The sequence below is a fragment of the Neofelis nebulosa genome, chromosome 10 (genome assembly GCF_028018385.1).
Source record: "Neofelis nebulosa isolate mNeoNeb1 chromosome 10, mNeoNeb1.pri, whole genome shotgun sequence".
Lineage (NCBI taxonomy): Eukaryota > Metazoa > Chordata > Mammalia > Carnivora > Felidae > Neofelis > Neofelis nebulosa.
Genome location: NC_080791.1, coordinates 25243845 through 25256876, shown reverse-complemented (window position 1 = coordinate 25256876; position 13032 = coordinate 25243845). Strand labels below are relative to the sequence as shown.

The window sequence follows — 13032 nt, the reverse complement described above, 5'->3', positions numbered from 1 at the left end:
GTGATGAGAGAGATGGGCCTGGAGCTGATGGCCTTAGTATAAATACACCATAATGGACGGTTACCAGACAGAGCGACTGCTCTGTGCTGACCTCTGTCTGCATGGAAATCAGCTCTGATCTGTCAGCCTCGTGCTGGGGCGCAGATGACAGGGTGAGACCTTGTGGTGGCAATGAAAAGGAAAAACTCAAGTCCAATCCTGGGCCCTGTTCGCTAGCAGTGAGTCCGTTGGGCAGATAGCCCCCAAAGCTAGAAAATGAGAAGAAATCGACTGACAGATTGGCAAATGGAAGGCATTGTTACCAGGAGAATCTTACTGAAATTTGGTCCTAGCCCACTGCTGTATATCTAAGTCTCTCACTTCTTGGGGCGCCTGGGTGGTTCGGTCGGTGAAGTGTCTGACTTCGGCTCAGGTCGTGATCTCGAGGTTTGTGAGTTCGAGCCCCGCGTCGGGCTCTGTGATGTCAGGCTCGGAGCCTGGAACCTGCTTGGGATTCTGTGTCTCCCCCCTCGCACTGCCCCTCCCCCGCTCACGCTACGTCTGTCTCTTTCTCAAAAACAAATAAACATTTAAAAAAATTGCAGTTGCTCACTTCTTAGACTCAGAGTAAGGGAACAACAACAATAACAACAACAACAACAACAACAACAACAAAAATAGAAGGGGATTTTTAACAACCAGCCCTCATCAAGATACGTGGCAGGCCTTCCAGTTCCTAGACAAGGAGAAGGGACTTAACACATCACCAGAATGAGTAGGAATTTACTCGAAGCTGTACCTCAAAAAATTGTAGATTGGCGCCTTGGATTTGAAGTAAGCCTTGAGGGTCCCCACCTGATACCTCTGCTTCGAAGATTGTATCACATTCTTCACATCAGGACTGTCACTGTTGTACCTTCCTCTGGCCCAGAAGCTGAGAAGAACAAAGCAGTGTGAGGAACTGAGGAAATCCCCCTGCTGCAGCCAGCGAGGGAGCTGGGGGGTGTGCAGGCCCAGCGCGAGCGTGTGCGGGGCCCTCCCTCCTGCACTTCTTTGCCGAGAGCCTCCCTTCTGACAGGGACCCCTCTGTTGTTGTGGCTGAGAGTCTCTACTTGAGAAGCATAGTTTCCCAGTGATGCCACCGGATTCCTGATGTGTGACACCCCAGGGCAGCATGGTGAAGGACGCCGTTGACTGCCTTGGGGGCCCCAGACAGGGACACCATTGTGAGTCACATTGAGTCTGTGAACTCCCCCTTCCCATGACTGGTACTATTCTTAGCACCATCCTCTGCTCCCCGGGACAGAGGTCACTGGGAGCACCTTCGAGTTGGGTGGGTGGATGGGGCTGGGCCCGGGGTGAGAGGAGGTGCAAGATGGGGCAGAGCTATGCTAAGCAATACAGGAATGTCCTGTGGGAGATGTGTCTCTGGGAGCACTGGCCTCCTTGCAGCATTTCAACCATTGTGGGGCCTCAGCAGTTCCCGAGGGCCTAGATGTGGATGCTCTTGGCAGGGGGCCACCATGCATTCTAGCCCTAGAGCTGCCTGCCGCTGTGCTTCCCTCAGGTGGCCCTGCTGTGCCTGCCCAGATCTGAAATGAAGGTGACACGTGGCTGTGTTAAGTCTGGCCGCTGGTTCCAGCCAGGGAACGAACCCCCCCCCCCCCCCCCCCAGAGACCAGAATGCTTGCCCTGACCAGGAGTTTCTAGCCGGAAGAATAATTCCACGTCCTTCCTCTTCATGGCTGCCCGCAACCAAAGGGCAGTTTGGGAATCAGCAAATAGGAGGAACCTTGCGGGGGGTGGGGGGGGTCTCCTGGATTCCTTTCGTTTGGTACCACGCGCGAGCCTTCCGAAGGGGGAAACAGCCACTTCAGGAAAGCCACGGCGAGAAGGCTGTGTGTGCCTATCAGCGCTGGGTGGGCTTATACGATCTTTCTCCCAGAGTCGGGGGGAAGGAGGCTTGAGCTGACATCACCCTGTCTTGACTTCCTTGCTGTGACGTTCCCCAGACACATTTCTCCTCATTCGAGTGTCTATGCTGTTGTTAGACATCTGGTTTACCTCTTTACGCTCCCTTCTTCCCTTTAGTGTAAAGACAAAAGAGAAGTTTGAGAGCCCCTCCCCTACGACCTGGGCTCCGCATTCCTAAATGTGTCAGTTTTGTATTCCTTGTGAACAGAGGAAAATTCACAATGAGCAAAAGAGGAGACCCGTGGATAAGAATATACCCTGCCCACCACCCAACCCGGCCGTTATATGCAGACGGGGGTCAAATGCACACAGAGAAAGAGCTGGAGCAGGCATATAGAGCCCGCGCCTCTGACATTTCAATTCGGGAAATGGCCCTGCCAGGAAAAACAGCAATAATAATTCTGTCTGACGTCCCTGCCTCTGAGCTGGTTCCACCGACATGACTTAAACTCCCCCTTTGCACTTTCTGGCTGCCCCATCTCAAGGGCAAGGGACTGTGGTATGTTCTCTGGGACCTGGAACAGGCTAGCGGCTCCCTGCCAATGACTAGGACTTGCCTAGGTAGAAGTAACCTGGTATGTCCTTCCTTTCCCTTCCTCAGCTTGGTGTGACTGGCCCTTCACTCCCCAAAGGGATGTTAAGATGAGCAGTGTGAAAGAGGTTTGGAGGCAACTGAGGGAGGGAAGGGTAGCGAAGTAACATTAGCCTAATAGTTACTGGGAGGGGGACTGACTCACTGGGCTGGAAATACCACCTGTGGAGGTGAACACCAAGGTCACCAATGGTCAGATCGTCTGGAGAACCACTGGCCGTCCAGTGTCTTGTGTCTGCCGTGAGAGGTGAGGAAGACATGTATATATTTTTTTAAAAGCTATGTCCTTTTATCATGTGGTCACCTCAGCCAGCCAGGCTGATTAGATGCCATCCTCTGGGTTGTTTTTGTCTAATGACAAAGCAGCGCCGAGGCAAAGGGGTTTGGAGTGCCAGACTGCCTGGGTTCCACTCACGGCCATTTTACTTCTGAATGTCCTTGGACAAGGCCAGTGGACACAAGCCGCACAGTGTAGCAGTTTTCCCTGTCGTAAAAATGGTAAAAGCAAATTTGGTAATAGTATCTACTCCCTGGAGTGATTGTAAGGAATAAATGAGATCAGCATAAAGCAGCAAACGTAGTATCGTGCATAGTAGGTGTGCAACAGCTTAACGGCTCTCGCTTGTAGTTTTTCTGTTCAGGGTCTCAAAGCAACTCCTGTCTCTGTCTTGTGTCCACAGTGTGTGGGCCTGGCCCAGGAGAGGGCTGCAGACTCCAGGGCTCATTTGCCTAGCTTTGGAGTAGTTGACTTTTCCTTTGTTCTGTCTCTCTTCAAAATAAGAGGAAGACAGCGGTGTCCTGTTGGGTATGGAGCCATTCTGTACCTCTTCCAGAAATCTGTTCTTTTGCAAGGATTCTGAAGTTCTTCACTGCCAGAAATTCCATAGCATTTCTTAACAGAGGTTTGTTCACTTAATGCCTGTCCACCAGGATGGCTTCTCAACGGATTCCTCATATAATGTCACATCTCAGCCCGTGAGCCCAGGCAGGCAGTGGTAGCCGGTAACTTGAACTCCCCTCCCAAGAAAGTTGCAAATGTGTCTGAGTTGCATCCGAAATGGTGTTTTAACAGCACAGGGAAACAGGAGAGGCTAAGGCTTTACCAGTGTCACACTCTGGGCTGTTTCTTTGAACGTCCGGTTATTTTGTAGGGCCCACTGAGTCATTGTATTCTAGAACCTGCATGAGGTGTTACTTGCAGGATGGTTTTAAAGAGCTCCAGGTGCATTCTTGGAAGGATAAGGCAGAGCTGTTCCATCTTCCATATTTAGCCTGGGCTGTGCTGAGGACACCGAGACTCGCCCCCCGCAGTCCGTTACTGGGGTGGTAGGGGGTAGCGGTGGCCTTTTCTTTGGTTGCTTAATAACAGTCCATGCCAGTCGCTGTCGCCCTGGTACTTGGGAGTGAGTCTGCAGGCCAGGGCGTTAGACCCCACACCACCATTTTCTCACTGTGCCCTGGAGCAAAGTCACACCACTTTCTTGAGCATTTTTCTTTCTCTGCCTTAATAGGATGGAAATAGTAAGACCTGTTGTGCCTCGCCTATAGAGAGAGCCGGGGGACGGAATTTAAGACTAAGCAAAATGATGCGTGTGAACATACCTTGTAGAAGTATAAGGCATAACAAGAGATCACCCTTCTAGATCATAAAGAGCGTTGCCTTTTTTGACAGAGAGAACCTAAAGCTTGTTTTCTATTGAATCTCACTTTACTTTGGATCAGATGAATCTGAAGCTCAGATTAAGGATGAGGGCCTTAGAAAGTCAGGTTTTTCTGTATGAGTTAGAGTGTTCCTGGCTTCCTTCATCTGAACAGACTGGGTCTTTCCCAGCCCTGCTCTGCCAGATGGCTTCTAAGATGGTGTTGTGAGTGTAGACATATAACAAGCAGCAGAGACAATTGAACCCATATCTGTTTCTCTGGCTACACCCGTAAATTAGATAGGAATCACTGGCAGCATTGTCATATCTGAATAGAAAGTGATCTTAAAAGGAAATCTATTAGCAGAAGTCCTTTAGCATAAGATAAATTGAGTATCAGAGTATGCCTGGCTTTTGATAGAACTAAGATCTTGGCAGTGTTGATGGCTAAGATAAGAGGGGTGTGTGTGTGTGTGTGTGTGTGTGTGTGTGTGTGTTTAAGTTAGAATATACTATGGGGCACCTGGGTAGCTCAGTCGGTTAAGCGTCCGACTTCAGCTCAGGTCATGATCTCACAGCTCATGAGTTCGAGCCCTGTGTCAGGCTCTGTGCTGACAGCTCGGAGCCTGGAGCCCCCTTCGGATTCTGTGTCTCCCTCCTTGTCTGCCCCTCCTCCACTCATGCTGTCTCTCTCTCTCTCTCTCTCTCTCTCTCTCTCTCTCCTTCAAAAATAAATAAACATTAAAAAAAATTTAAGTTAGAATATAGTGAACCCATGAGGAATTTCTGAGACAGTCCTCACCTCACCTGTGAGGATTTTGTGGGTGGCAGGTTAATCACTTACAAAGTAATGATGTTCTCTTTTCTTAGTTTGGGTGCCTGCCAGTGGCCTGGAGGAACAGGATGGTGGTGGAGAATATTATGACCTTATGACTAAAGAATATCTAACTTCTGTGTCCTTGTTAGATGGCCCCAGGGTAGCAATCCTTGTCACTTACAAATCAGGGGCCAAGAGCTCTCAGATACAGAGAAGTGTTTATGAGCTCTGACTTCAGATTAGAACTGGCAAAGATATTCCTTAGTTAATATCCTTATTACGAATTAAGGCAAAAGTAATGACTTGGTTCTTGAAGGCAGAAAAGATTATGCTGCCTGAGGATATCTCAGAGGATAGATCCAGTATTTTATTTCTAGAGTTTGTGTAGCAACAAAAATGGACTGACCTTTAAGCCAATCAAGATGAGATCGATAAGACCATGGTATACTATGTGTGGTTTTTTGTTTGTTTGTTTGTTTTTGATAGAAAGTTTTTCACCTTTCAATCCATTTGAACTCTTAGCACCTCCTCCAACACTTGGGCTACATGTTGCCTCCATTCTCTCTAGGCTGGATGGACTGGAGAGGAGGCAAGAGGGACACGTAAAATGGGATTCATTGCTGGCAGTGCTGAGCATCTGGTGTAATGATTCACAATGCCTTGTGTTTCCAGGCAGTGGACCAATCCAGCTGTGGCAGTTTCTTCTGGAATTACTCACTGATAAATCCTGTCAGTCTTTTATCAGCTGGACCGGAGATGGCTGGGAATTCAAGCTTTCTGATCCAGATGAGGTATGAAGGAATCGACTTGTGAGGACTCCTGTTGAGGGGGAGGAAGGTGAACTCTGGAAAGTCGTTATGTGGGCCTGCATGACCTGTCCTAGGATTCCAGTCCCACCTCTGCCCCTGGGTACTTGCGTGACCTCGGTCAAGCCAGTTACGTAGCCTGCCTGAGCCTTAGTGGTATCATTTGGAAAATAGAGAAAATACCCACAATGCCCACTTGCTTTCCAGGACTCACAGATACGATGCGCAAGGGGTGCCTGGCACATAGCAGACCCTTCATAAATATGTCTTAGCATGTGTTCTGGCCCTGTGGCTCTGTGAATCTGGAAGAGGTTGGACAATTCAAGAGGTGTTAGAGGATTACTACAGTTCATTCATTCCACTTATTATTTTATTCGACAAGTGCATATTGAGTGCTTGCTCTGGGCCCACATCAAGAGAGAATCAAAGATGCTGAAGAAGAGAGACGATATCTCTGTCCCGGCAGACATGAGACATGGTGCCCGCGTAGATAATGGTGCCCCAGTACAGGAAAAAGGCTTCCCGTGGATGAAAGGCAGGTGTCCTCTGGATGAAAGGCAGCTTAGTTCTGCTCCAGTCGCTCACGTTAAATTTCACGCTTTCAAAGCAAGGATACTCTGCTAGTAACATAAGGAAAGGAGAGTCTCTAGTGTTGTTTGTCTTTTCTTCCTTTCAGTATCAGGTAACTCTATCACATAGAGATACAGGGTCCGTTGATTTTCATTAATTTAAAGAATCAGCTTGATCACCGTTGTTGCCCAGCTCTTGAAAGTGGGAATTTAGAAGAGACGGGTCAGAAAAAAAGATCTTCGGTGCACGGAATCTCCCATCGCTCCTACTCGAACGTCATGGGTCCCCATGAGTACATATTGAGGCATATAAACACGTCTCTTTGGAATATCCTGTAGGTGTTCATCCCTTTCTCGTCCTTTAATTTCAGGTGGCCAGGAGATGGGGAAAAAGGAAAAACAAACCTAAGATGAATTATGAGAAACTGAGCCGCGGCCTCCGCTACTATTATGACAAAAACATCATCCACAAGACAGCGGGTAAACGCTATGTGTACCGCTTTGTGTGTGATTTGCAGAGCCTCCTCGGGTACACGCCCGAGGAACTCCACGCCATGCTGGACGTCAAGCCCGATGCCGACGAGTGATGGACACCAAAGGGGTCGGGGCACCTCTGCTGAGACATTTCGAAGAACAACCACGTCGGTCGGACTCTTAATTTTTAATTGTTATTCTATTTTTAATTTTCCAGAACTCATTTTTTTTACATTCAGGGGTGGGCGCTAAGTGGGCTGCAGCTATAATCAATTGTGCGCAGTTGGAAAAGGACGGCCAGGACTTGAGGGGTGGGGGGGACAAGAAATTCTTGAGCAAATTTTCAGGACAGAGAGAAGGGTCTTCTTAAGAAGCTTGAAGAATCTGGCTTAAGGGAGGAGACTAATGTGTCCCATTATTTTTAAAAGTCATCCGTGAAAACAATGCGTCTCGAGTGGTGGACCTATTAGCAAAAGAAGTTGACACGTCAGGAGTCATGAGACCCATGAGAGACAATTTATTTGCTTTTGTTTTTAGGTCTGGGAGGGCAAAAAAGAGGGAGGTGGGATAAAACATTTTGTTTGGGGGATGCACTAAAAACCAAGGACTATTTACCTTTTACTCTACTTTGAAAACAAAGATAGACTTCAGTGGGGAGGGTCCAAAACTGTTTTTGTGTTAAAATTTTATTTTATTAAATTTTGTGCCAGTATTTTTTTTCTTAAAAAATCGTCTTAAGCTCTAAGGTGGTCTCAGTATTGTGGTTTCATGCGAGTTTGTTTTTATTTGCCGACTGAGGATTCTGTCACAGTGAAAGGAAACTGTTTATATAGACCCCACTGGAAACGCAAAGTGCTGTCACTCAGATCGGGGATCCCAAATTCATGTGACTTCTATATGAAGGAAAAAAAAAAACCAATGCTGATTTGGGTACAAGGGACCTGTGCATGTGAATTTCATCTGTATTTTAAAAACTGATCACACCTCTCTACTTACTTGTCATTAGTGGATTCTCGGGGTTTGGGCTTAACGTTGAGTTAAGAAGCATTAAGTCTTTGAACTGAATGTATTTTGCCGCCCTGGTTTTGGACCCCAGTAAATGTAGGAGCACTGTTGAAGTCATAGAATGGATATCGAAGGAGGAGGACTGACTTGGTTCTTAATGGGTTCTATACCTGTAACATACAGAACTTGGAAGAAAAGCTGTGTGCACGGGCATTATCCCTCAGGTCTTAAGAAGTAAGTCCTGAATGCATGTCATTGTAAACCCTACACTTCCTCCTTTATGTCTGATTTTCCCGGCATCCCATACTTACTGCTTACCCCCTCGTCCCGCCCCCCCCCCCCCCATGACTCAGTAGAGAGAAATGTACAGCTTTCCAATTGGTGAGTGAAAGAGGAGTGGCAGACGTGACGTGAGTTGAAGAGTGTCGGACAAAGCCATTTAGACGTACTGAGTTTGGGGAACAGTGGAGACTAGGGTTGCATAGGAGTAAAAATGTGGCTTGGCCGTCTTTGAGAGAAGTACAAGGCTTTCCTTTGAAGAGTTTGAGCTAGTTGAGTCAGACGTCAGGTGAGGCTGTGCATGCAGAGTGAACAGTGCAGACACTAGGAGAGCCCTGTGCTTGGATCAGGGTTAAGTGAAGGGTAATAATTGCAGAAGAGAGAAATGAAGGCAAAGGAAACATAAGAAAAGGAGCTTGGAAAAATAAGGTGGTCTGTGAGATTCGAATATGCTATACTAAAAACTATAGTTTTTAGTTCCTCCAAAGTTTAACAAGAAACTTAATCACCTGGGGCAGTGGTGAAGGGTGGTCTGAAAAATGTGTGGATTTTTTAGGGGGGAGGGAAACCAGCATCTAACCAGTGAGGAAAAGTGCCTAATACAGTTGAACCCCGGCCCCCCACCATAGATGCCTGATTTAAAAATATTTTTAAGTGTTTATTTGTTTTTGAGAGAGATACAGAGTGCAAGCGGGGGAGGGGCAGAGAGAGGGGGAGACACACACACACACACACACACACACACACACACACACAGAATCTGTAGAGGCTCCAGGCTCTGAGCTGTCAGCACAGAGCCCAACGTGAGGCTCGAACTCACCAACTGCAAGATCATGACCTGAGCCGGAGTCGGATGCTTAGCCGACTGAGCCACCCAGGCGTCCCATAGATACCTGATTTAAAAGGATGATGATAGAGAGTTAGCTCTCTCGGACCAGTGGGCAAGGCGAAGAAACATTTTAGGTGGGTTTCTCAGGGGCTAGCCCTTCTTGGGATCTGGCTGAGAAACAGGAGGTACTAACTACCTGCTGGCTTATCTTCGAGAACGTGGATTGTTTACTCCCAGGTCCTCTTACAGACCCTGAATGATCAGGAACTTAGCTCTGTGATTCATGAGTTTCCTCATACTGATAAATCAGAGCATCCACTTGGAAAGCAAAAGCAGAATTGGCCCAGCTGTGTATTTTGATCTTCTTCCGGATGCAGGTGCCTTAATGAAGCTCTCGAAATATTTTAGGAGCTGCTCAGGGAGTATTAGGCGGAACTGTTGGACTACATTGTTTTCTCTTAGATCATGTGATCTTTCTTGGGCACTGGCAAAGGTGTGTGTGTGTGTGTGTGTGTGTGTGTGCATGTGTGTGTGTGTGTGCTTGCAGACATGCAAAACTACAGCTGATATAATACCTGAGTTTTTCAGTTAAGTCTTTCCACATTTCAGTAATGAACAGGCAAGAGTAGAACCAAGGCGGGACATCGGTCATCGCTTGCTGTTCGCAACCAGGCATAACATCACTTTCTCCGTGCATCAACCTTTCCTGTTAAATTTGTGCTGAAAACTCCCCTTGTGTGAGTGTGTCTAAGTCCTGCAATCATTCCATAGCAGATAAGAGATAAGAAAGTGCCTCCTTAATGCTCCTCAGCCCGCTTGTTTGCTAAGATGCCTTTCTCTCGAGGTCGGCCGTTTTCAGTATTTGTAGATAGTGTGCTAGTTAAGACAGCTTTGTCGATCTGGCCAGATGCTTTTTCTCCTTCTGTCCGGAGGCCAGAGACCATCCCAGGAAGAGTGGTGGGTGGTTTATACACTGGAAATGTAGCAGAATTGTTGCATTTATGCTTTTTAAAAACACATTAACTTCAGAGGAAGGATGGGCAAATCTGGTTTAGCTGGTGAAACCCTTATTTTCCTGGAGATGCCTTAACCCATGTTGGTTTTGGCTGTAGGGTTCAGGGTCACTTTTGTTTCCTTCTCCATGCAGGGGAGGGACTTCCCTACACAGAGCCCTGGTTTTGTGGCTTTGGGGATCGGAGGTAGCATTCAAAGATCAGATATGCTTTTCCTCACTTTGGAGATGAACACTCTGGGTTTTAAAGCATTAACCTGCCTAATCTTCGTGGTGAAAATTATACCTTCTCTGTTCTAGTCATGCTGTGCATGCTGCTTTCTGTTGGGGTCTATATAAATGTGTTGAACTCATATCTACATTCCAAAGAAATTTCAAGGAACCATAAATATATGTATACATATACATATATAAAGTATATATATTAAAATGAAATTATCTCTATCAGGAATACTGCCTCAGTTATTGAACTTTTTTTAAGAATACTTTTTTTTTAAGCTGAGAAGTATAGGGGTGAAAAAGATGTTATATTGTGTTTGACTATTTTCCAACTTGTATTTTCATATAATTTATATTTTTTAAAAGCTGAAAATTTAAAAGCAAGATGAAAAAAGGAAAAGCAGGTGCTTTTTAAAAATCAGAACTGAGGTAGCTTAGAGATGTAGCGATGTAAGTGTCTATGTGTTTTTTTTTTTTTTTTAAATGCAAAAAAAATTTATTACAGGGGAGTTTTTTTGTTTGTTTATTTTAGTAGCTGATGCTGGCACATCATTTTGCTGGAGAGTTTTTTATATACTGTAGCCTGATTTCATATTGTATTTTAAACTGTGTGAGATTAAAAACAAAGAAATTCATTCATAACAATGTGGGTTTGGCTCGATTCTTTCCTGTCTGGTGCATGTGTGAAAGCGGGACAGACTCACCAACCAGAGACAAGCACAGGAAGAAATCAATGCAGTTCAGTCTCGCTGATCTCACTATCTCAGGGCCAGTTCAGCTAAAGATTTCCTAATAAACTTACAATGAGAGAATACAGGGAAGTATAAAGTAAGGCCCTGATTATTGACTATAATATGGTGTCATCCTAGCTGGATGTCCGTGGCCTTTCACAACGCATTTTGCTCATGTCTGAAGGAACTAAGAGCCACGTGAAACAAGTTTTAAATGACCCAACAGATAAACATTTGATTTCAACTGGATAAAGTTCCTGATATTAACACAGAAAGATGGGGCACCCAGGTGGCTCAGTCGGTTAAGCATCCGACTCTTGATTTCAACTCAGGTCACGATCTCACAGTTCGTGAGTTCAAGCCACACATCGGGCTCTGCACTAACAGTGCAAGGCCTGCTTGGGATTCCCTCTCTCCCTCTCTCCCTCTCTCTGCCTCTCCCCTTTTTTAATAAGTAAAAAAAAAAGTTGAACATCTTGGTGCTTTGGACATGAACAGTGTTCTGGTTTCTTCTTCTGAAACTAATTTTGCTCTGTGCAAATTTGGACCCATCACATTCACTTCCATGGCCCCAACTCTTTCATTGGGACTGAAAACTGAGAATGATGATAATCTGTCAGAACCCCCAGCAGCCCATGCCATAAATAAAATCATATTTGTAAGTGCTTTGGGGACGAGTCCTTGGGAACACATCCTGCGTGGAACTCCTCTCTTGTTGTTGAAACTGTAGAAGGTGGATGTTTTTAATTAACACCAGCATTTGCAACACGAATCCCAAGTCACAGCTGGAAGGAGAATTTTTGCTGAATTGTTCACAAAGAGAGCTCTGTTTCTGGAAAATCTATTTCTTCAGGCCTGGAGCTTGAGGTTTGCTGAGTGCATGCTGAACACTGACTGTGTGGTCTAGTGGTTAGAGCGCTGGACTGGCCATGAGGGGGGCTCCGGGTCCTACATCTCAGACAAGCCACCACCACCCCCTGGGAGACTTTGGGAAGGTGGCTTGAGGTCCTTATATGGTTTAGTCTTCAGCTGCAATCCCAAGCAAAGCCGGAGTTCCTGAGCCAATCTGAGGCCCCATCAGAACTATCTCCCCTGAATAAACACTACACAGAGAATAGATTTCTGCCTCAGTCAAGGAGTAGGTCAGAGAGCTTTCCTTTGGTGCCAAGTTGCTCTTCTCCCCCAACGAATCTGATTTAACGTTGACCAGGTTAAAAGATACAAGATATGCTTGAATGAAATAAGCTAGACCTCTGTTTCTCAAACTAGGAGCTAGAGTTTAGAGGGCAAGTCTCAGACAACTTGGTTTGGGTGATTTCTCTTAATGATACTGCCAAGACCACCATACTGGAGCAGTGGTGGGAGCAGCTGGGCCAGAGAGACAGTATCTTCTAAAACAACTACAGGACCTGGAGGAATAGGGTAGGGTGAGGATAGAGACGCAGGGAAAAGGGGAGTCGTTCAGAGAAGCTGGTCATCAAAAATCTCTAGATTTGACAGGCTTTCAGGAGGTTACGGGATAACGTAATTGCCCAAGGCTAATCTGGCTCACCACTGCTATGGCTTTGGAGCAAATTGTAACATTCAGGCCACACATACAAATACATAAAAATCCTGTATAATGAGGTATAATTTTCTAACCTAAAAAGGAAAAGGATTGTGATTTGTGCTTTGGGTAAAATGAGGCAGGCAACGTAGACGAGAAGTTACGTGGGGGCCGACCGTGGGCTAATTGTGCACCATAAAGATGTTCAGTTTGGCCTTCATGGTGTTGGGACTCACCTATGCAGCTCCAGGGAACAGTGTGCTGCAGGACAGTCATGGGTGGTCTTCGAATCCCAGCATTCCTTTGTAGCAGGCACCCGTGGACACCGAGGGGTAGGTGCCCCTCAAGGTGAACATGAATCTCCTATTCTGTCTCTAGGTCAGCCCCACACATCTGCACTCCGTCCTGGTCCCTGTAGAATTTGACTTGGTGACCCTTATGAAGCTATCTATTCAGGATCTACGCTTACTTGGCATGAGACCCATTTTATTCGAGAACCTATGGTGGAAGGGAGTACAAGAGGTCATCACATTCATCAGCACCCTCTGACGTCTGAGCCC

At 46.3% G+C, this 13032-nt stretch overlaps 1 protein-coding gene across 6 annotated transcripts in view; it reads left to right on the top strand.

Annotated features, from left to right (window-relative positions):
- The window catches only part of ETS1 (ETS proto-oncogene 1, transcription factor), a 133239-nt gene extending 122399 nt beyond the window's left edge, over positions 1 to 10840 (top strand). For all 6 annotated transcript variants that reach the window (XM_058687293.1, XM_058687288.1, XM_058687289.1 and 3 more), the window contains 2 exons: positions 5675 to 5793; positions 6749 to 10840. In XM_058687293.1, coding sequence (XP_058543276.1) covers positions 5675 to 5793; positions 6749 to 6964 — 335 coding nt within the window. In that variant the 3' untranslated portion in view covers positions 6965 to 10840. The remainder of the gene's footprint in view (positions 1 to 5674; positions 5794 to 6748) is intronic.
- The last annotated feature ends 2192 nt before the right edge of the window (positions 10841 to 13032 follow it).